The sequence below is a fragment of the Malania oleifera genome, chromosome 6, assembly GCF_029873635.1.
Source record: "Malania oleifera isolate guangnan ecotype guangnan chromosome 6, ASM2987363v1, whole genome shotgun sequence".
Classification (NCBI taxonomy): Eukaryota; Viridiplantae; Streptophyta; class Magnoliopsida; order Santalales; family Ximeniaceae; genus Malania; species Malania oleifera.
In genome coordinates this window covers 112524630-112550043 of record NC_080422.1, presented here as the reverse complement: position 1 = coordinate 112550043, position 25414 = coordinate 112524630, and the positions used below count along the sequence as shown (strand labels likewise).

The window sequence follows — 25414 nt, the reverse complement described above, 5'->3', positions numbered from 1 at the left end:
TGGCCACTCTATCCTAAAATTAATGTTTAAGAATTGTGCTTTCAATTTCTCTACCCATTTGTTCGACTAAGAGAATGCTCAGCCATTTCATCATATGTGAATGAAGATTTGAATCCTACTCTTTTTTTTGGTAGGCTATCAAGGGCAATGTAGTTTGTAGCAAATCGTGTAGCCCCTAGACTTACAATGCCCCTTTGACAGTGCTTCCTCATTTTAGCAAGCAACCATCCATAGTTATATATAAAATTAGTGATCTTTCTCCCTTGCAAGATTTGTGCTTATTGCATCTCTTTTCATGGTCTCCTAGAAAATGAGATTAGTACAATGGCCAGCGCATGTAGTCGAGTACAAGTTGAATTTTTTTAAAAGTTAATTTTAAATTTGCTTTCTTGTATGCATTGCCATTACTAGTCACCACCTGGACAATATGTTGCTTTCCTACCTTTTGCACATGTTTTAATAGACCATATATGTGTTAATGGCCTTTTATTTTGTTTGAAGCATTTGCCAATTTTGGAAAAAAATTGTACTCCCTTTGGAGTAAATCATGAAATTTATGATGGATGATTTTGTAGGGTCTGTCCATCCATCACATATTACGGTGCAGCTATACACGGCCTAGTTTTCTTCACTCCTTTTAGGTGTCCTTCCATTTTTTTTTTTTTTCGCCTCTAAATCAAGGTATTTTGTTCTAATCTCATTGTGTATCTATGAATCAACTCCAGTTTTAGCTCCATGGCAACCCCACACCATGTTTTTAAAGTGAAGTGAAATTGCCTTCTTAGGTGGAACATCGTCATATATAAAAAAAAAAATTCAAAATCAACTAATTCATTTGTTCTTTTGCTTTACCATTTCGAATAAATTTTTTAGGTAGGTTTTTTTTTTAGCTACATCTAACTTGTAATAATGAGAGGCTTCGAAATATACGACTCTACTTCTAGCTCTCTCTTGCTTGGAGATCGCCTCATGGGAGGTTGTCCTCCACTACTACCAACCCCATAATTGCCTCCTTGTTGGCTGCTTGCAAATCTATGAGATTGGTCTCTTTCGCATTCCATTTGTTTTGAAGTAAAGATGCTTGATGGTACGCCAACCTCTTATAGGGAGAAACGTCAGGAAGGTATACAATACTATCAGTATCGTCCTCTTCATCAATTTCTTGTGGTTGCATCAAATTCCCATGCAATTCATTTTTTATTTCTTCCTTCCTTTCTACTTTCTTTGCTTTAGCTGCTGTTTTTCTTTCTAAAACAATTTTCATTTCTTGTTTTACTTCTGGAGGTACTTTATTAGAGAATCTTTTATTATGTTGTGGATCATTATTTTCTTCGTGCATCTTTAATCATGTTGCCCTGTCACTTTTCATTTGTATTCGGTAGGGATTACACCCAAAGAATAATGCAGTAGTTATAGCACAACTTTGGGGTGTTGATTCCACTGAGAGACAAATTAAAAGATTAGCAGAAGGAACAAAGAAACTAGAGAAAAATATTAAATGATTAATGGTGAACAAAGATTAATTTTAAATGCAAATTAAAGTGGAGCAAAGTGACTAAAGGAAAAAGTACCCAAATTTGACGAACAATAAAGTGTCGGGAATCCCTTGCACAAATCCGGTATTTTAATTATTCTTATGTCATTGAATAACTCAATTGGGAACTCCATTCCCAAAATTCCCAATGGGAAGGTATAGATTTATAAACCAAAATTGATCCAAATGTAACCCTTTGAAAAATCATTCACCACTTTTAGAATACATAAATTATTATCCCTATTGAGAAAATCCAACGATGACAATATACTCAGGGAGCGATATTGCAGCAAAGAAGTAAATCAATATAGATAAATAATTGATCCAAAAATAATCAAAAAACTAATCCATTCAATAGAAAAAGCATGACTGAATCCATAAACAGAATAAATTCTGCGGCCCACTTTTGACCTAGTAAACGTCCAGATTAGAGAAATACTATCTCTTAATGAATTGTAACTCTTTCTGTAAGCTTTCCAATGCCACTTGAATCACACCAATCCGATATCAGATGAGAGAGTTATGATTAAAGTACGGAAATATGTCCAGGTTGTCTCCTAGCGAATTTCGGGCTTGGACTTCTTGCAATTTCCTTTTGTGATTTTTTTCCCTTTTTTTTTTCTTGATCCAAATTGATCTCAAACCCCATGAGAGTTCTCCTTTGAATTTGACTGGGCTTTGACTTGCTTTTTTATAAACGCAGAAATTAAACATAAAAATCTGCTTAGGCGTATCCCAAAGTAAATAGAAACTCAATTGAAGAATACACATTAATTCCAATGATTTGTATTCACATTTTAGCATTTTAGTTCAATAAATAGGGTATTTAGAGAGCACTTTCGTACACTCATCACACCCCCCAACTTGTTTATTGCTAGTCCCTAGCAATATCTATGCAAAAGAGATGAAAGAGACTAAGAAAATAATAAAATAGCCCATCAATTCACATTTTCCGGATTCACATATCAAAACAATCTTAGGAATTCAATAACCCTATCACAAGCAATCCACCTAAAACAATCCATAGAGGGTGTGTATGTTCCAAACTATATCCATCTAACCAGTAGCCCTGACACATGCAACATCAAGAACGTCTCAATCGAAAGGTTCAACTCCATAACTCATGGGTATAAAAGTGTTTCGTGCAAGGATTCTCTCTATGGAGTTGACAATGGGTGTACACACACTCTCATGGGGAATTGGGCAATTATGTACAAGCAACAAGCAAACATTGATCTTATGATAGGGACACTAACAAATGAGACTTCCACCACTCTTTCCAAAAGCTTACTTAGGGTCAGAACAATCAACACAAAAGGTTGTAATGTGGCTTGGGTTCGGGGCTATATGAAAAAAATGAAAAGGATTCAAAAACTTCCAAGTACATACAAATGGAATTTTGTTAAATATCTCAGTAGACCACACTTCTCACTTGATGTACTCTCCAACTTTTCAGATCATCGAATAATAATGCTTTTCCTTCTTCTTCCTTTTTTTTTTTTTTTTTTTTGTTTTTTTTTTCAACAATTTGATGAACAAACACACTTCACTTTGGTATTCTTGCCATTGCTACCCAAACTTGACCTTTTTTTTTTTTTTAGAAACCCAAAACAAAAGAAAGAAAATGCAAATTCCACACTTAGTATATGCTTGGAAATGAAAAAAAGGTAGAAAAATCAGTGTATAGGCTATACTCCAATGTGGAGAGGCATGGATGATGTCGGCATATGAAAAGAAAAAGCTACTTGTGTTTATTGGCTCAAAGTTAGCTACTAGGGGTCTCTGATGGAAAGGGTTAGCTTGAAAGGCTCAAACGTTGATCCTAAGTTGACCTTCGTCATATCCCAAGTATATCCACCATCTTACCACAAACCATGTAGTGATATTCTCAAAAGAAGTGCCCAATTCAACAGATCAATGGACGCTTATCACAATTTACTGCATTTGTAGGCTCTTAATCCTCTCCAATACTTACATGAATACTTAGGCAAAAGAGTTCTCTAGCTACATGTGTCAAACCACCATCTTACCACAAAGCTTGGATGAGTGCATTAGGGGTTCTGTGAATGCTTTAGCAAAAAATGTTTATGGTGGGTTTGGTAAATTCAAGAAGATGGCTATGAATGAGAATGAATACACATGTGAAAAGGATGCACGTGTGAAAATTTTGACACATGAAAATATGCCACAGAGTTCCAACAAGCAGTTTAAAATACTGAATTTGCACCACCAACACCTCCCAACTTAAGACTCAAAATTGAATGGGGAGTAGCTAAAAAGCGTAGAATACACCTAATGAGTGATGTGGGTAGCTCGCTAAGCACCAAAGATGGTAACCTGAAATGACAAAATGAAACTAACCTGCATACAAGAACAAAGAAAACACAACAAACAAAAAAGAGAAGAAAGAAAATAAGAGAAAACAAAAATAAAACAAAACAAACAAAACAAATAAAAAAAAACATACCTACGTGGTGTGGTCAAGGTTGATAAACTGGATCCTCAAGTGGAATGTCTTCCACTTCCGGAACTTGCCTATCAATTAATACTTTAAGGCGTTGACCATTTACTTTAAAGATCCTACCATCCTTAGGATCCTCTATTTCTACCGTCCCATTTCCAAAAACATTCTTCACTACAAAAGGGCTGGTCCACCTAGACCGAAGTTTTTCTGGGTGCTTATGGAGTCTAGAATCATATATGAACACTCGATCATTAGGCTTAAACATTTTTCTCAAAATATTTTTATAATGAAATGCTTTCATTTTAGCCTTATAGATTCTAGAGTTCTCATAAGCATCATTTTACCTGCTTCTCTCATGTCAAAATTGAAATGCTTGGTGTCCCAATAAGCTTGATGCTCGAGCTCCACAGGTAAGTGGCAAGGCTTTCCAAAAACAAGCCTATAGGGTGATATGCCTAAAGGAGTTTTGAAAGTTGTACGGTAGGCCCAAAGCGCATCAACTAATTTCTAAGACCAATCTTTGCGATTTGGATTGACCGTTTTCTCTAAAATTTGCTTAATTTCCTTGTTTGCAAGTTCTACTTGTCCACTTGTATGGGGGTGGTAGGCAGTAGAGTTCTTATGTACCACCCCATATTTTTTCATCAAAGCCTCAAAAGAACGGTTGCAAAAATGTGTACCTCAGTTACTAATGATAGCACGTCTTGTACCAAATCGAGATAACACATTCTCTTTGACAAATTTAATTACCATCCTACTATCAGTGCTCCTGCAAGCTGCTGCCTCTACCCATTTTGACACATAATCTACTGCCACAATAATATATTGATATCCAAAAGGAGGAAGAAATAGTCCCTTAAAATCAATGCCCCAACAATAAAAAATTTCAATCACTAAAATTGGGTTTAAGGGCATCATATTATGACGGGTCATAACTCCTAACTTTTGACACTTTTCACATGAGCGACAATAAATGTTTGCATCCTTAAACAAGGTGGGCCAATAAAATCCACACTGCAGAATTTTTGCAGCGGTTTTCTTCATTGAAAAGTGGCCCCCACAAGCTTGGGAGTGACAAAATTCTAAGACGCTAGCAATCTCTTTATCAGGGATGCAACGCCTTAAAATTTGGTCAGGGCAGTATTTGAAAAGAAAAGGGTCATCCCATTAGAAATTGCGTACCTCAGTCATGAACTTCCTCTTGTCCTGAGCACTCCAATCCACCGGTAACTCACTTGCAGCCAAATAATTCACAATATGAGCAAACCATGGTAGAGAAGTAATAGAAAATAAATGCTCATCGGGAAAATCATCCTTGATTGGCAGTTGGTCAGAGGTGTTCTCAAATGTGAGCCTCGAGGGATGGTCAGCGACTACGTTCTCTACTCCTTTCTTGTCTTTGATGTTGATGTCAAATTCCTGAAAAAGTAAAATCCACCGTATTAGTCGCGCCTTAGTATCCTTCTTTGTAACAAGGTACCTAAGGGCTGCATGATCTGTGAAAATAATAATAGGAGAACCTATCAAGTAAGCACGAAACTTATCCAAAGCAAACACTACAGCTAGCGACTCTTTTTCAGTAGTGGAGTAATTCATCTGAGCACTATTTAGAGTTCTACTAGCATAGTAAATGACAAAATGCTTCCCCTCCCTTTGCTGTCCAAGAACAGCACCTACAGCAAAATCACTAGCATCACACATGATCTCAAATGGTAAAGTCCAATCAGGTAGCTGCATTATGGGTGCTGAGGTAAGCTTGCCAATTAGCATTTTAAAGGCCTCTTGACAAGTGTGTGTCCACTCAAACGGAGCATCTTTAGCTAGGACGTCACATAGTGGTCTAGATATGGTGGAAAAATTCTGTATGAACCTCCTATAAAAGCCCGCATGACCAAGAAAGGATCTCACATCCTTTACTGTCCTAGGTGTAGGCAACTTAGAGATTAATTCAATCTTAGATTGGTCAACCTCTATCACCCTAGAAGAAATAATATGCCCTGAGACAATACCTGAAGGTACCATAAAGATACATTTTTCCCAATTCAAAACCAATTGCTTCTCCTCACAACGAGTCAACACTCTCTCTAAATTCAATAGGCATGCATCAAAAGAAGATCCAAAAACAGTCAAGTCATCCACAAAAAGTTCCATGCAATTTTCAACCATGTCACTAAAAATGCTCATCATGCAACGTTGAAAAGTAGCAGATGCATTACACAATCCAAATGACATTCTACGAAAAGCATAAGTACCAAAAGGACAAGTGAAAGTGGTTTTATCCTGGTCTTCTAATGCAATTTCAATTTGATAATAGCCATAATAACCATCCAAGAAACAATAGAACGGATGACCAACCACACGCTCAAGAATTTGATTAATAAAAAGAAGAGGAAAATGGTCTTTCTGGGTGGTAGCATTCATTTTTCTGTAATCAATGCACATCCGCCACCCAGTCACAAGTTTTGTAGGGACTAACTCTCCCAGATCATTATTCACCACAGTAACACCTAAATTTTTAGGAACAACCTGTGTAGGACTTACCCATTTACTATCAGCAATAGGATATATGATTCCTGCATCTAATAGTTTCAACACTTCATTCTTCACCACTTCTTTCATAGTGGGATTAAGCCTACGCTGGGGGTCTCTACGAGGGTTAGTTCCTTCCTCCAAATTAATTTTATGAGAATAGACCAGGGGACTAACACCTTTTATATCAGCAATGCTCCAACCTAAGGTTGACTTATGCTCACTTAGGGTTTGAATTAATTTCTCACCTTGAGACTCGGACAATTCAAATGAGATAATAACAGGAAAAGTATTCCCTGGACCAAGGAAAGCATGCTTTAAACCCTTAGGCAGAGGCTTCAATTCAACCTTGGGTGCTTCCACACTTGAAGGAATTTGTTTTTCACCTTTCTCAAGCAACTCCTCAAACTTTGGTTGCCATGCCCGAGTGCCATAATCTTGAGTTCTATAAAAAATAGCACAAATATCAACTACATCAGATGGATTATTGATAAAATCAAACTTATAGTTAATAAGAAAATACTCGAGGGGATCAAAATCATGGGCTATAGAAACTCTCCTATCCATGAATGAGTCAATCGTGTATGTCTGGTGGCCCTCGTCATCATCTTCTGGCTGTTTTGCAATATGGAAGATATTCACCTCGAGAGTCATGGTTCCAAAAGACAGCTTCATGAACCCATTCCTGCAATTAATGAGAGCATTAGCAGTGGCAAGGAAAGACCTACCTAAAATCAAAAGAATTTTAGAAGTAGTATCAACGGCAGAGCTAGTGTCAAGGACTAGGAATTCAACGGGATAGTAAAATTTGTCAATTTGAATTAGGACATCCTCTGTGGTACTTTGACTGAACGGTCAGCCAATTGTAATACCACAGTGGTTGGTTTGGTTTCTCCCGACCCCAACTGCAAATAAATAGAATATGACATTAGATTCATGCTAGCTCCTAAATCTAGCAAAGCTTGCCAAACTCATGATTTCCAATGCTGCATGCAATGGTTGGGCAACTAGGATCTTTGTACATGGGAGGAATCCGCTGCTCAATTAGAGCACTAACTTGTTCTGTCAGGAACTCTGTCTTCTTCACATGGTGCTTCCTTTTAACTGTACACAAATCCTTGAGAACTTTTGCACAATTAAGAACTTGTATAATCACATGCAAAAGAGGAAGGTTGATTTTTACATGCCTTAGATTCTCTAGGATTTCATTGTTAGGATCCAAAATTCGCTTGCTTGATTTTAAAGCTTGAGGGAATGGTACCTTAACAATACTCTTTGTCACCTCTGGTTCCTTGGGCAGCTCGGCATCACTACTATCTTGATTTTTTTCCACATCCTTTGATTTGTTCGTTGTTGGGATGTGTAATGACTTACCACTTCGTGTCGCAATGACATTCACATCCTTCAAATTCTCTTGCGCCATGTGTTGACCATGGGGTGTGGATTGAGCTTGAGAAGGGAACTGACCTTGCTCATTCACGCTCAAGGAGCTCATCAATTTGGACACTTGGCTCTTTATCTCCTTGTTTTCTTCAACAACCTGCGTAATCAAAGATTCAAACTTTTGGTTAGTCTTACCCTGTGCCTCATTAAAAGATTGCAAAGTGTCTTCTAAAGGACTCCTAGAAGATAAAGGTGCATGATATGGTGTAGGATATGATCTACGGGGTTGTGTAGGTGGCTGGTTTTCAGACTTCTAGCTAAAATTGGGGTGTTTGGGCCACCCCAGATTATAGGTATTAGAGAAATGTGTAAAAGGCTTCTTGTACATACCTAAGGCATTACATTGTTCCTCATACATCCCTCTCATCTCAGCAAATGTGGGACACTCTTTGGTGAGGTGATCTACCCCGCCACACACAAAACATGATCCAAAAGACTACATGATTAGCCAGATGTGTTGGCTTTAAGTCCTTAGTCTTTAACACCTCTAGCTCCCTAGTGAGCATCTCAACCTTAGCCTTTAGGTTATCCTCTTCCCCGAGATAGTAAATTCCACCACCATTTGGGTTTTCTGCAGGTCGTGACCTATTTGTGCTCTCTGTAGCACTAGGTCCAGTCCAAGTGTGAGCCTTTTCAGCAAGCTCATTAAGGTATTCTATGGCCTCATCAGGATCATTTTGTAAGAACTCACCATTACACATCATCTCCACAAATTGGCACTCTCTAGGTGTAAGTCCCTTATAAAAATAGCTCACTAAGCGCCAATTCTCATACCCATAGGGAGGACACATACTCAACTAGTCCTTAAACCTCTCCCAAGACTAATACAAAATCTCACTGTCCTTTTGTGCAAAGGTGGAGACTTGCCTTTTTAAATCGTTGGTCTTATGTTGGGGAAAGTATTTATTAAAGAAGACCCGAGTCATCTCATTCCATGACCCCATAGATCGTGTTCTTAGCTAGTATAGCCAACTCTTAGCTCTATCCTTAAAAGAGAAAGGAAAGAACCTAAGTTTCACAATGTCATCAGTAGCATTTTGACAATGAAAAGTCGCAACTACTTCCTCAAACTCCCTAATGTGCAAATATGGATTTTCTTTTTCCAAGCCATGAAAAGTAGGGAGTAACTGTATCATCTCTATTTTAAAATCTAGTTGGCGAGTATTAGCTGGAAACATGATGCATGATGGTGTGGCTGTGCGTGTAGGGTGGAGGTAATCTTGAAGGGTCCTATTGGTTTGATCTTCGTGTTCACTCATTTCCTCAGAATTAGAAGAATTATCAAACAAATGATTAGAAAAATCAGACTCTAACTCTGACACAGGTCTATAAGCAAACCGACCCAAGGCGTCTCTATACCTGTGCATGTAAGGTAGAGAAAAATGCAACATTATAAAAAACTATAAAAAGAAAAGAAAAGAAAATAAAGATGCAGCAAGCTAAAAGAGGGAACGAAGTTACCGCCTTAACAAACTGCTGAAAATAAAAATTGTCTAGCAATTCTTCTACTGTCTCTTGGCAACGGCGCCAAAATTTGATTACGCCCAAAGAATAACGCGGTAGTTGTAGCACAACTTTGGGGTATCAATTCCACAGAGAGACAAATTAAAAGAATTGCAGAAGGAACAAAGAAACTAAAGAAAAATATTAAATGATTAATGATGAACAAAGATTAATTTTAAATGCAAATTAAAGTGAAGCAAAGTGACTAACGGAAAAAGTACCCAAATTTGACGAATAGTAAAGTGTTGGGAATCCCTTGCACAAATCCGGTATTTTAATTATTCTTACAATTAAATAACTCAATTGGGAACTTAATATCCAAAATTCCCAATCGGAAGGTATAGATTTATAAACCAAAATTAATCCAAATGCAATCCTTTGAAAAATCATTCACCACTTTTAGAATACGTAAATTATTATCCCTATTGAGAAAATCCAACGACAACAATATACTCAGGGAGCGATATTGCAGCAAAGAAGTAAATCAATATAGATAAATAATTGATCTAAACATAATCAAAGAACTAATCCTTTCAATAGAAAATCATAAATGAATCCATAAATAGAATAAATTCTATGATTATTCGGAGAAGAAAACATCAACAATGAATTGAGAATGATAAAACAAAGGAGTTTAGTAATTGAAAATCAAATACATAAGTTAAAAATAAATTGAAAATACCATCTAGTATGCAAGTTCATCCCTAGCCCCACTTGAGAATTTAGTTCTCCATACTAAGATGAAAAACAAATAGATTCTAGAGAAAACCTTCAAGTCTCTAGCCCCCTCTTTTTCTTCAAAAAAGTTTTGCTTATATATGTCCCTCCACAAAACCCTAAAAACGGAATAATAAAAAAAACGCTGCGGGCTTGAATTGCGGCCCACTTTCGGCCCAGTAAACGTCCGGATTAGAGAAATATTATCTCAGAATGAATTGTAACTCTTTCAGTAAGCTTTCCAATGCCACTTGAATCACGCCAATCCGATATCAGATGAGAGAGTTATGATTAAAATACGGAAATATGTCTAGGTTGTCTCCTAGCGAATTTCAGACTGGGACGGGCTTTGATTGCGGCCCACTTTGGACCCAGTAAACGTCCGGATTAGAGAAATACTCTCTCACAATGAATTTTAACTCTTTCCGTACGCTTTCCAACGCCTTTTAAATCACGCCAATCCGATATTAGATGAGAGAGTTATGATTAAAATATGGAAATATTTCCAGGCTGTCTCCTAGCGAATTTTGGACTTGGACTTCTTGCAAATTCCTTTTGTGATTTTTTTTTCTTGATCCAAATTGCTCTCAAACCCCATGGGAGTCCTCCTTTGAATTTGTCTGGGCTTTGACTTGCTCTTTTATAAACTTTGAAATTAAACATAAAAATCTGCTTAGGAGTATCCCAAAGTAAATTGAAACTCAATTCAATAATACACATTAATTCTAGTGATTTCTATTCACATTTTAGCATTTTAGTCCAATAATAGGGTATCTAGAGAGCACTTTCGTACACTCATTAGGTAGTATTGCAAATATATCTGTTCTTCACACTGGGCATTAGGTACTCATGTTCTAATGCTAGATCGTGTTTTCTTCCTTTAGATATTTTTGCAGATAATTTTGCTTTCCTACTATGCTACAATGATTAGGTGTTAATTAGGCAACAATTTTTAAAAGAAAATTATTTGTAGATACTAAATCAAGATAAATTTAGTAAATAATAAAAACATTAAAATATGAAATTAAATTTACAGAAGTAGTGTTAATTTATAAAATTTCTAATAAATTATGGATATTAAATTATTCAAATAAATGAAATAATTTATACTATAATAAGCTAATAAGTAGTAAATTACTTAAATTTTATTTAGTTACTAAACTTATTGTTTACTATTTACTATTTACTAGGATTCTAGGATTAAATGGGAGTGGTTAATGGGGATTTGGGATTTGAGGTGGGGCAATCTCGTAAAGAGATGGAGGGGGAAGGGAGATTTTAAGTAAATAAAACTTACTCCCAGTGGAACATAGGAGACGGTTAGGATAACGAACTGCTCTTCTTGAGTAGCTTTGCGAAAGATTGGAATTGCTGAAGATAAATAGTCAGCGAAGGGAGAAAGATTTGAAACCGACCAGGTTCCCTGACTAGAAAAGTGCAAAATGGGCCTCTTTCTAGGTAAAGGCAAAAAAAGGAAGGGAAGGGAGATTTTAAGTAAATAAAACTTACTTGACTAGCTTATCCTTTTTTTGCTCTTTAATATTTACTATTTACTAGGAGTCTAGGATTAAATGGGAGTGGTTAATTGGGATTTGGGATTTAAGGATGGGCAATCCTGTAAATAGTTTTTGGGGATGGGGCGGGGGAGATTTTAAGTAAATAAACATTACTTAACTAGCTTAGCCCCTCTTTTGCTCTTTGCTGCTCGTGTATGTGGTTTTTGGAGTTTTCAACACTGCGAGAATGAGATGGGAGGGAGGTGCTGCCGGCTAGGACTTAGGAGATGGAGGTGGAGGGTGGAACCAAAGCCTGGAAGGAAGGAGTTGAAGGACCGAAGGAATGGAGCCAAAGGCTATCGTTTTTGTTTTCTTTGGAGTTTGAAGGTGGAAGATGGAAGTAGATGAAGCCTTTGTGTCAAAGACCTCAAGGTATGCATGCTTATGCATGCTACACAACTAATTTTCAGAAATATTTTGCCTTTTGCTTGAATTATTGTCTAGATTTTTTCATTGGTAGTCTTTAGCCTGTTGATGAATTTGTGGAATAGCTTGAAAAATGGCTTACATGCGGACGACAGAGCATCTCTGCAAGATTTTTTTTCCTTGCCATGACTCATCTGAAATGTGAGAACTAAACTAAGATTTGACTCATGTCCTAGTTCTATAGTCTAAGACCCTAGTCTCCAAGTGTATCTTCTCTGCTCTCTCAAATCTCTCCATTGTGAACTTATGGGCTGCACAAAAAGAAATAGACAAATCACGTAAGAAAAACAAAACAAAGGGAGAGGGCAACACTGAAATTTCCTCTCCACTTTTCTTTCTTTTTTCCCCAAAATTTCCTAAAACTTTTATGAGAACAATTGAAATTTCCAAAAATTTTGACTTTTCGATCAAAATTTAACAAAGTGTTGAAATTTTGGTCAAATTTATGAAAAAACGAATTTGTATCTCAATCATCTTAACTCTACTCTTCTTAATTTTTTTTTTAATGTGGATCTTCTAAAGCTCTTGCTTCTTGTCTCACATCAACTCTTCTCCAGTTAGAAAAACTTGGCCTTGAATTTTGAAAAATTGGAGGATAAGAAGTGAGAAGCAAACTTGGATTCCTTGAAAGTCAATACTTAAGTGATACGAGGAACCATGTTCAATTGAAGGCAAGATGGACTTGAATTGAAAATTAGCATCAATGAACGTATTTGGGATGAAAAACTCAACAGTAGGAATGTATGAGAGACTTTGGATGTCTTCAAAAACATGCATTTCCTTGCTTGTAGTGTCTTCAAGTTGAGTAATTGTGACTAATTCTTTGTCTTGGTCGATTAATAGAGAGAACTTCAAAATGATTTTCTTATCGTTATACTGGAAAACATAAGTGCTCTCATGTCAAGTCACGCCCATATCATCCAACCAAGGAGAACCCGGGAATACATGGCCAATCTTTATAGGTATGATATTACACCAAACATGATCAAAATAGTCACCCATTTAGATAGGAACCAAACATGTTTCATAAGCATGTAAGGTAGTGTTATCAATCCAAGACATCTCATAAGGCTCTAGGTGAGGTTTGGATGAAGTTGCATACTAGTGACGTCTTTTCTAGAAGCTATATTCATAAGATATCTTCCTTGTATGATGATATTGCAAACAAGATTGATTTTGTACCTAAGGTATGATAAAGGGTATTCCTTTTTCCAATAATTTGTCACTATATTGTTTGTTTTAGACATATAACCACTACAAGTAAATATCCGAAAGTCCTTAATATGATTTGTGCACAATTCTCAATCTTGGTTGTCGTATTGAAATGAAACAAATTTCACTTAGAACAAAAGGATTTGATAAAGAAGTTCACTTATCCTTCTAAATTTAATACTTCCAAGAACAATATTCTTCCCTCCCATTCTTGCGTTTGTTGCCATGGAAGTTCTTGGGGTAGAAGCAATCAATCCGAATCGAAGGTAAATTTTTTGATCTGTGATTAGATAAGGTTGAAAAGATCGCATCCTTGCTTCTTGTTGAGAACAAAGTCTCTCATAATTGGTGGGTTAGGTTTTTCAAAAGGGTTGTGTCTTGGTTTGCTGATGGCTTATCTACTTTCATTCCCATAATCCCATGCAAAGAGGGTTCCAATTTGTTCGAGTGGGTTTTGAGAAGCTTTGGATGTCGATTTAAATGGATGAAGGTATGTAAGTATTTGGAGTTAGGGTTGGGATGGAAGGGAAGAAGTTTTTAGTTTTCAGTTTCACTAGTTTTTTTTTTTTTTTGGCAAGATAAGGGTTTTTGTGAGGAACTTGGGAGTGTAGGTGTAGATAAGTCTTCACAACACAAATTGTGAGGTCATGTGGTGCTGGAAGGAAAAAATCATGAAGGTGATGACTGCGGTAGTGAAGTCCACTCCATAAAAAGCAGGGTTTGAAGGTTGGGAAATAGGAGCTGTGTCATCGGTGTGAAGACATGCTGCATTTGATGTATTTAGGGCTATTGCAGATCAATCTACTTTGATTGACAAGAGGAAGAAGGAAGCTAGGGTTTCTAATGAAGCAAAGATGATTCGAGAGGTGGCTAGGGTTGCGTTTGGGGAGGAGGCAGTGAAAAGAATAGGGCCAAGATGCATGCTTCTCATTTTGGACTTGGCCCAGGTAATTAAAAAAATGAAGTATTTCATTTTTAGCTAAATTGGGCCAATTATTTGAAAAGACCTATGTTTAGGAAAGGTTGGTATGATCTTCATTTAGGATCCAAAAGAGGGGGGGGGGGGGTTCTCTACTAATGGGCTTTCTGCAAAAGACCTATTCATTTCAAGTTTATGGTGATAAAATTATGTCTAGTTTCGAAGATGGATTAGAAGGTGGTATGAAAAAAAGTAAAAAAGAAATGGGGTTTGGGGAGAAATCTGATTATTGTAATCTTTATCTTATGTTCATCCACCCTGTTGGAAGGTTTGGAGGGAGTTTCTTTTTTTTTGATAATGATGGGTTAGTGAATAAGTTTCAGCGTAGGGATTAAATTTTCTCGACACCAAGTGGAGGAGATTTTGACGGAGGAGTTAGTAGCTCAAATTCTTATGGACAAAATGGATTTAAAATTGAGTGAAATTAGAAGAAAGGTAGTGCATTTGGATGAAGGCAAAAGTCGAAATGTGAAGGGTTCAAAGGGAATTAGAAAATTTGAAGTGTTTGGTGAATTATGGTTGAAAGTGTTTGTTTAGTTCTATTTTGAGATGTGTTTTTATGTTCTTTTTTTTCTTCTTTTTTTCTTTTTGAAAAATGATGCAGGGCCGGTGTCTAGGATCTGCTGCCATGGGCGAGACCAGAAATTGAAGAGGAAGGGGAAGCTTGGAAGGGAGGAGAGTGGACATACAAGGGGGAACTTGCGTTCACTTCTCAAATACGGATTTCACACATTATTTATAAGAAAGCCTTTAACTATGAAATTACACATATACCCCCTAAACAACTTGAAATTACGATTCAACCCTAAGATACGCAGCACAAATATTACAAATAAGCCCCCAAGTACACATAATCCTAAACTAAATAGTAAACACACAATTAACTACCCAACAATCTCTTAATAGAATTCTTCTTATTCTCCGATGTAGATCTTCCCAAGCTCTTGTTTCTTGCCCTACATCACCATGGCCCTATACTTTGACGTAGCACTTAACCTGACTAGTATGTACATGTATGTACATAAACAACTATAAGTTCAACTTGTTTAGGAAGTCGTGAGAGTGCATCTGCCATCACATTCTCTGCCCCTTTATTGTAAATAATTTCATAGTCATAGCTCAACAACTTAGTGACCCACTTTTGTCATTCCATATGGGACTACTGAATTTTCTGAGATCATTGTGTATAAGTGAAGATCAAGAATTCCAAGATCTTGTTTTTGTCGATGGGTTAACTTATCCACAAGAATGCCGACTCGGATACCAAATGATAAGACCATTGGGTTTTATCGTGGAGAAATTGGAGAAATTTGAAGAAGGGGCAATAGTAAGAGAAAATAGGGTTTGATCGCTTCGAGGGGATCTATGTCCAAATAAGGCTATGAAATATGTTATTGCTTGAATGGAAAAGCCCTGTTGGGTTACATATAAATAGGTTTGGGAAACTTACTACTATTAGGAATGTAAAATATCCCAATCCCAGTCCTTTAATGGACTCAATCCCAATTGATTTAGGAATCCTAGCACTTTAAATAACATTTAAATAACCAAACATTAAATAATCCTAGCATTAAATAGATACCCAAATGATTTGGCAATTGTAACAGATTAGTTAGAAATCTCAACTGATTTGGGAATCCTTTCATTAAATAGCAAATCTCAATTGATTTGGGAATCCTAACAGACGAAAAGTCTTGTTTCAAACATTTTGGGAGTTTTGGTCGATGATTGTGTTCTAGAGCAAGAGGATGCTGTAGGAAGGGTTTGCAAAGGTGATGGAGTTTTTAGTAGAATATCTGATGCCTCAAACCATAATGGAAGGGTATCTAAGGGTTCCAGGGTTTATACTCGTCAAAAGATTGCGCAGATGGGTGACAAAAATTGTTTGAAGAAAATAGAGGGCACTTTAGTGGGGTAGTGCCAAAGATTTTAGAGAGGAATTTAGAGGGAGGGTTAGTTATTGTGGAAGACATAAATGCTACGAAAAAGATGGATTACTATCGTGATGGGGTTAGCAAAGGAAAGGAAGTAATGAAATAAGGGGGGAATTTATTAGATAATGAAAGCGATGGTGTTAGTGAGTTAGATTTTGGTGGGGCGTTGTTGTTGGATGAATTTAGGGAACAATATGGATATGTTTCTGACTCCAGTGACAGTTTAGAAGACTTATAAGTACATCCATCCCTTTTAGAAGGATTGGTGGGTGTCTCTTTAGTTGAAAATGACGATTTGATTAATGAGCTGTAGCCCAAGGAATGTATTTTACCAAGACCAATGGAGGAGATTTTGAGGAAGGATTTTTAAGTTCATAATTTTATGGATAAATTGGATTTAAAGTTTTGTGATCCTTGGGGAAATGAAGTGCGTCTTGATGGGTGTAAAGATAGAGCTAAAATGGGTCAAAGGGAGTTAGCTTACTTGAAGGGCTCAATGAACTATGTAGGAAAAAGATTGAAGAGGGGGTTCCTTGTTTTATTGTTAATTTTTCTTTTTTCTTTTTATTTTTATTTTTCATTTCCATTTATTTTATTTTATTTCGGGGGTGGACTTCTTGTCTTCTTTCATTGTAATTTCTCTCTCTAACTAATATACCTTCTTGTATTATCAAAAAAACTATTTAGCTAAAAGAGTGGTGTTTTTAGACACCAACTTACCAAGAACCAACCCTTCCCTTTTTAGACGTACTGGCCTCTTCCCATCTAATTAAGTTGTCCCTGTGAGCCCCCACACTAGACCACAAAAAGTCTTAATTCTCTCAAGTTTATTGGCACTTCCCATGGGATCTTGAACACAGCCAAAAAATAAAGTGGAATGCTGGAAAGAGAAAGCCTAGATGTCGGTAATTCTTCCCCCACAAGAGAAAAACACCCCCTTCCGCCTATCTAATCACTTACAACTGAATTCCAAAACTTTGCAGCTTTGAGGTTAACCCCCAAAGGAACCCCTGAGTAAGTCAAAGGTCAATCTAGAATGTTGCACACTTCAGTGGGCCTCTCTCTGACATGCTCCTCGGGCACATTCAAAGCTACTAAACTGCTCGTCTCCATATAATTTTGAAGGTCAGACACTGTCTATGAGATTTGGAGAATGCTGAAAGTACTCTTGAAAGAATGTCTATCACCATCAACAATGAAAATGGTGTCGTCTGCAAAACTAGGGGTGGGATACCGCCACTCCTTCTCCCCTACTTGAGCCTCTAGCCAGCTCCCCTCCCCTCCCCTCCCTAACAACCCTAACCATGATCCTACTCATCACATGAGCTACAAGGGCGAAAGAAAGGGGGGATAAAGGGTTTCCTTGTCCAGTGCCCCTCGAACTACTAAACAGGATTTTAAGTTTATCATTGACGATCACTGAGAACCACATATTAGATAAACAACCCCTCATCCAACCATGCCGTCACTAACCAAAACCCTTTCTTGCAAAGAATTTATTAAGATTGCTCCAACTTACTTTATCGTAGGCTTTATAAAAAAAAAAACAATTCCTACAACTATCCTCTACCATCTCTTTGGCCACTAGAATAGATCAAGATTTTTTAGGCACCAAGGCTATAAAAGAGGAGTTGATGCTTTTGGTCAAAGTCCCATGCACAAAAAATTTAATGCAAACTTTCAATAAATCACCCTTAACAACCTCTCAACAATGTTGGAAAAAAGCAATGTTGAAACCATTTGGGCCCGGGGCCTTCCCTTTTGACTCGAAACCATCCCCCTCACTTCCTCGTCATCAAATGGTCTCTCTAACCAACTTTTCTCATCAACAGTTACAGGATTCCAATCTAGCCCCTCTAGCACCTCTAGCATTGGTCTACAATGGTCGTCCTCCAAATACAAGTTCTGAAAGAAGTTAGTAATAATGAAAGTTATCTGATGTCGAAAATGTAAGTGTTGAAAAGCATTTTTACTTTCCCATGAGCCCCTAAGGACGTAATTATCCATGCTTAGTTTAACGTTGTAAATCTTGTTTGTTTACCAAGCATGCTAGTTAATTAAGTTGGAACTTAGCTGCCTTTGCTATTTAAAAATGTGCATATATATAGTTTAGAGTTTGGTTTGTTTACCAAACCAGTAAGCCATATGATATTTTGACCATGCATTTTTCTACTTTTTTTCACTTGCACATTTAGGAAGAGGGAAATGCAGGTTTTTTTTTTTTTTTTTGGGTATTTTATGTCATTTAATACACCTTATGCTCTGTCATGTAATACACCTTCATGAAGGTACCATGGCTACTTCTTAACTAGCATGTCTAAAGCTGCCAAATATTTTTATTTCTGAACGCATTTTTCTATACCTTTATTGTTATGTTAAGGTTTTTGTTTTTGTCTCTGCCAGTCAATTGCATGTATTGGGAGAGACGATTCCCCCAGTTGCTGACCACCAAGCAGCTTCAGGATCTTATGACAAATGGATGCCGACTTGTAGGAATCTCTGATATAACTTGTGATGTGGGAGGTTCAATAGAGTTTGTTAATCAAACCACATCACTTGATTCACCATTTTTCAGGTAACATAGTGGTGTTTCCATTGGAGTCATCTTTTGTACGTTTTTTTTTTTTTTTTTGGTTTCCTAATATTAATTACCATTTGTTTCATTTTTCATTCTTTGAAATCTTAGGGTTTTGCGGTGGTGCACTTTCTTCTTCTTTTTTATGCTAAAAGATGGATGCATTAAGCAGGAAAAGAGATTACAACCTAGAAGAGGATAAGAAATGCTCGGGAAAAGAAAGAGAAAAGAAAAAAATGAAAGAAAAACAAAAAATATAATTAAAAAAGAATACATGAGAAATTCCCAACAAAAAATCTAGTGAGAAAAAAATACATAGAAATCCCCTCCTTAAACCCTTGCCATCACAATACACTGAACACTGCAGATTCACTAATTCCCACAGACCCTTCATCTTTCTCTAACCCCTATGGAGGGAAACTTCTTACCTCCATGATCAAGGCCCATCTTACCCATCAATTGTTGAGCTTCTAGGTCCTTCACATTGATCTTCTTCTTCTTCGTCATCATCTTTTATATTATATAATCCTTATTCCTTACCCTCTTTAACCCTTTTTCTTTGTGCAATCTAATTTCCTTTCTTTGAAACACTCCCCTTAGCCTTACTGTTTCAAGGGCCGTCTGAGGCTCCAAAACTCCTCCATCATCACTGACAAAAAGGTTGGATTCCCACAAGAGCTACTTGTCAGTTAACGATTTCTAGTCATCTTCAAAATTTTGGGATTTTCTCTTTTAGATTTTAGATGTTTGAAAAATATACAGGGAATGCATTACTCACTTAACACACATTTGAAACTTATGGACGATTTCGGCATTCCTTCAATGAGCTCCTTTATTTTAGAGGATGATTTTCTATTACATCAATGCCGTGTCATGTTTATGATTGATTTTTGATTTCTCTATGCATTATAATTTCTTGCATGCTTTTATAGTGTTTCTGAATGGATTCTTCTTCATTTTGACCTATAACTTTTGTGTCTTCCCAAGCATTTCAACAATATAATTCTCATTCTCATAATTTTTTATCTGTTTTAATTTGCTTGATCGTGGTCTGTAGATATGATCCTTTTTCTGATTCCTGCCATCATGATATGGAGGGAAATGGTGTTATATGTTCAGCTGTGGACATTCTTCCAACAGAGTTTGCGAAAGAGGTGTGTAGTACTTTCATCCATGCACTGTTTTTATATCATAACCTTGGTTTTTCTGTTTCATCTGACATGTTGATCAACTATGGAAAGGCTTCACGGCATTTTGGAGACATTCTAGCTCAATTTATTGTCAGTTTGGCTTCTGTGAAAGATATTATCGAATTACCAGAATACTTAAGGAGAGCTTGTATAGCACATAGAGGAGCACTTACTTCCTTGTATGAATATATTCCTCGTATGAGAAACTCTAAGTCTGAGTAAGTTTCTGACATTATGTATCTTTATTTTCTTTTATATAATTTTTTTTTATGAGCAAAGAATTCTATTAGAAAAGTGAAGAATGTACAATAGAAAAGAAGAGGAGATGAAAGGAAAAAACAAGGAGAAACAAGCACTTTTCCCTCTACATCAATAGAAAGTAGTTGCAATATCATCATGGTCTGAATTTGAGAAGTCCCCCCATTTCTTTCCCCCATTTTCTTTATTTACACCATAACTACACCGAACCTTCTCCTTAGCATGCAAATCTTCCACTATACTAAGCTTTCCTTTAGTATCTCTCTTTAATAACATTTGATTGACTCACCAGATTTTTCTCTCTTATCTTCAAACATCTTCCTCATTTCAGCACCCATACAAGTCGTGCTAAAATGAGCATAAACCTTTCTCTCTCAAATTTGGTATAACTAAGACAAAAGGCATAAGACTTCCTCCCCCTAAAGCAACTTCAAATTTTTTACTCTTTTCCATGTAAGTTTTTAATCCCTCTTCTAAACTTGTTGCATTTTGTCGATGCAATCTTGTTTCAAATATTCTTTGCTGCTAATCTGAGTTTGTTCTGAAACTTGATGAACTCAACTCATATCTTAGGAATCTGAAGATTGGGAATGTAAATTACTATCAAAAGGTACAATGCCCTTCTTCCTAATTCTCAAATTTTTGGTATCTAAGAACAAAATTTTGGACCTGCCCATGTTTGGTTTCCAGCAAAGGAGTACCTGGATCACTATTATTCAAACCATAAGCTCGACTACCACCTTGGTCCATCTCAATGTAGTCCAAAGAATCAAATCCTCCCTTTGAGCCCACTTTAGACTTTTTGAAAAATTGAGCCTAATCAAATAATTGCCCCAATTTATTAAAAAAATATATACCTTCTTTTTTCTATTGTTTGGGCCAGGTTCAAAATAAAAAAAATGCTGGTCAAACCATTCCTTTTTGCCATCTCCTCTCGAAACGGAGCCCTAACTGCGTCAGAGAAAATCACTACTCCTGTTGAAACCCTAGCTTCCTTGCCATTCTGGTCAAACAATTCCAATCGTTCTACGATGGGTCTTGACTTCAAATATCAAGGTTCCTTCAACTGCATCACACCTCTACATCTACAACACCGATATTATCTCCCACCCACATACCCTGATTTCTAGAGCAAGATTGACTATCATGATCCATTCCTTAGCCCTTTTTACCTTCTAGCACCTCTAGACTCTAGGATCCAGGTTGTGAAGGGTCATCTGCCGCTACAACTTTAGATTCCTCCCAAAATTCTTTCACAATCTCGTAAAAATTGTTTACAAAGTTTTATCAACCCTCGCCCTTTGTGCCTACAATGGCTTCAACAGATAGGGTCCAAGAAGCTTGGGCAAGCTGATGAAGAATTCCAAAAGCTAGGAATGAACATTGAAAATTTTCTTCCTTTCAATTCCAATCCTAACTCCATAAACCTTTCCACCTTTGTCCACCTAATCAACATCCAATACTGCATGATGTCCTTACGAAAACTCTGAAACCCCCTTTCCGTTCAGTTAAACACTGACAACCCATCAGCAAATCAAGAAACTTCATCTTTAGAAACCCTAACCTATCTGTTGCACACCACATTGTTCTCAACCACAAGCAGAGAAGAGAACTCCCCGACCTTATCCAAGCACAAATCAAAGGATTTTTCTTTAATCTGAGTCGACTGATTCAACTTCACCTATTGCATAAGACTTCATATTTCCGTACACTCACGAGGGAGAAAGAATCGTTACGTCAGAAGAGCGAAACTTTTCGCAAAACTCTAGCTTTCATATTTCTATGCTCTTTAGTGGGAGAGAGAATCACCGTACGCTTAGAGAATTGCCCTACGTTGAGGAAAGAAGAACGTTCAAGCCTTTGAGAGAGAAGAGGCTTTGAGGCTTCGACCTTTCGGTAGAGAAGAGGCTTCATAAAACAAAAAATTATATTAGTGAGAGAGACAAAACCTTGAAACATAATAGCACAAAAGACCTTTGATGTGAAGGGGCAAACCCAACTTTCACCAAATATACCAAATAATGTATTTCGAACGACCAAAGTGAAAGGGCAGTGAAGAAACGACTTGAGCAAGTCTCTTAACTCAAATAAAGGACACAAACTTCGCATGACAAGGTGTTATTAGGCCTTCTCTTCTAAAGCAAATCTTGGTATTGATTCCTTTAAGTATCGCATGTGGCATCATCACGTGTGTAGCATAAAAAAAGTGTTGAATTTTTTTTAGGAATGGTGCTCTACTTCAGATTTATTAAAAACAGCCTGTTCTTAAGAAAATTGCCCACGTTGCACGGTGTCAAAATTATAATCCTAATCGAACAACTGACAACTGTTTGAGAGCAGTTTCTCATTGACTAGGTGTCCATCTTCTCTGGAAATACGCTAGGGAGTGCTCCTTCATGGTCTCTTTTTCTCTTTGGTCTGATTGGTCTTTGAGAATCACATATTCTTGTTCCGATAGGTCTCCTAGAATCCTTTTTTTTTTTTTTAGCAGTGGTCTCTTGCTCAAGTTCTAGCTCTCTCTTGTGGAAGTATTCCTTCGTCATTGAATTAGTTTGAAAGAAGGTATGAAGGAAAATCTCCTCAAGTTGGTGCAGATTGAATGTACTTTTGATTGGTGTTCGGAAAAGATTAGGGAAGGGGTTTTGTTCATTTGGGAGAGTGACTAGAGTTCGAAATTGGTGGGTCAGAATCACTGTTTTAGTTGCTAGGTGGGTGTGTGATTTATCTCCTTAATTTATAGCTTGGAGCATTTCTCTCGTGACGAAACATTTGGTGGATTGTTTTTTTGAGTGGTGAGCAAGTTGAATCACAAGGGGAAATTCTTGGAAGTGGGAGTGCGGTTGATCAACAAGGGAAACTCTATATTTATTCTAATGGGGTTGAAATGGGAAGTTGGCGCCACTTCATTGAAACCTTGGAGTCAGTGGGATGTAAGCAGAAGATCCCTAATCCCCAGGGAGAGTAGGGAAGGTTCTTGCACAACCAAACAACTATCAGAGTTGGAAGGATGCTTTGGTTGGAGAATCATTTCCAGAGGTCCAGTAGGGTGAGTGGCATTGCAGCAAATGTTGAGGTATAGTGTGATCTTTGATGAGCATGGTGGCTTTAGACGGTCCAGTGGACATTGGTACAACTGTGTTTGTGTTGAAGAGAAGGCTAAGGGTCGAGAGCCCGAGAATAAAGGAGTGGGCTTATGAAAAATTTTTGGCTTCACAAGGGCAACTAACTAGTTTTCTCCAAAGCAAGCTCAAGAAAAATCTCTGGCTTTTGCAAAGTCCTTCTAGTAGATATTAGGCCCAAATTCCATTGGAGATATCCATTGAGTAGTTGGTCTGAAGTAAATAACTTTATAACTAGGCCCAAGGTTTGGAAGGGGTGGCTGCCGCTAATGACACAGATGGGTCCCGCATAATTGGTTTCGAGCAATGCGAGAAAACGGAGGAGAAACATTATCGGGTTACTTATTCTAGGATGGAGGGAGACTGTTCGGATTAGCAATACAAGAAGTTAAGTGGTGGTTAGATAAATGGGGGAAAGGATTTGTTAAAATAGATGAGATTTCTAGTGGTGTGGCTATGGAGGATGGGTGTAAGGAGGCTTTTATGGAGGATTACGGTTTGATTGTTTGAAACAAAAATCAGGATGATGCAAGCTTTAGTAACAAGAAGCCAAGGATGGGTGGGGTAAAGGAGGCTTGGGTCGTTGATAAGGAAGCAACATTAAACATTTATAGTTGTGGGAGGCAGAAGAGTAGGCATATAAGGGATGACTCAATTAGGAATAATTTTGGGGCAAATGGGAGGCCAATTAAGCTCCTAAAAAAACAATAATGGTAATTTTTACAGTGAAGACTCGAATGGAATGAAAGTAGTCTTACAAAAATTGAAGTTAGCGGGCAGCTTCGTTTAAGAGGAAGAATTGGGGAGACGTATCAAATGAGGAGGGTGATATGGATAGTGATTTTTGATTGTGATGAAGGGCTTTTCTTAGATAGGGTTCATGAACAACTTGGCTATGGTTCAGATGATTCTAATTTTACGAGGGCTCATTCTTAATCTCTAGTCGATGGTCTAGAGGGAGTTCTTGGATCAAGGAATAATGAATTAGAAAAGGTAGAGGATAAGATTGAGAAGAATGAGACATATTCTGATTTTGTTTCTCATATTCAACATATGCTAGATAAGAAAGGTATGGGTAGGAACTTAGAAGGAAGGGAAGTTCGCTTTGATGAAGGCGTAATCACGGCTACAAAGGGGCGACGGGAATTGGCTAATTTGTGATGTTCCATCAATTATGATGGGAAAGGTCTAAAACTAGGTTTTCTTAAGTAATGTTTTTTTAAAGCTTAGGTTGGGTCTTGGTTGGAGGGTAATTTGAGTTTGGATTGTGGGTAGTTTTGGTTTTGGGTGGTGTTAGTTTTTGTTTTTATTTTCTTTGAAGATTCCATATCCTATACTGCTTGTACTTTCTTTCTCAATTAATATATATTCTTTCATTATCTTTTTTTTTTTGAAGTATTGTAGTTCAAATAAAATATTTTATTTTTTAGGAGCTTTAGCTTTCCAAATCAAAGAATACAATGTAAAAGGACCACAATAGGGTCATGAGATGAAAAGGAAAGAAGTGATTTACAGGAGAATAGCCTAGACGTATCTAAGTTCCAAGTGTTTTTAATAATCTTTCTCTCATTAGAAGATCTCCAATAATAGAAATTCCATGAATGCCCATCCTCATGCAAAAGTAGAAAAGCAAATATAGGGGTATTCAAAAAACGAGGAAATGCAATATCGAAAGGAATCTTAGGAAACACCTTGATCAAAATCTTATAAATGCTACAGGGGCTTTGGAAATGAGTGCTACGAAAGAACACTTATCTCTTCGTGGACTGCAAGGTGGCAACTCAACTTTGGAATGCTCTCTTTTCTTATGCAGGGGAAGAGAGCAAGTAGTGAGTAGGACATCAGCCCAAAATATTTGAGGGCATTCATTTGATATAATAGGGTACAAGTGACTTCAAGAATGTCTATTTTTTTTCTCTACAACTTTATTTTGTTGTGGAATGTGGGCACATTATGATTGATGGATCATATTAGA

The 25414-nt window shown here is 37.1% G+C and overlaps 1 protein-coding gene across 3 annotated transcripts in view; it reads left to right on the top strand.

The window, feature by feature from the left end:
- The window catches only part of LOC131157283 (alpha-aminoadipic semialdehyde synthase), a 125890-nt gene that overhangs the window by 46885 nt on the left and 53591 nt on the right, over window positions 1–25414 (top strand). For all 3 annotated transcript variants that reach the window (XM_058111306.1, XM_058111307.1, XM_058111308.1), the window contains exons 9-11: window positions 18701–18872; window positions 19930–20026; window positions 20114–20280. In XM_058111306.1, the coding sequence (XP_057967289.1) occupies window positions 18701–18872; window positions 19930–20026; window positions 20114–20280 (436 nt within the window). The remainder of the gene's footprint in view (window positions 1–18700; window positions 18873–19929; window positions 20027–20113; window positions 20281–25414) is intronic.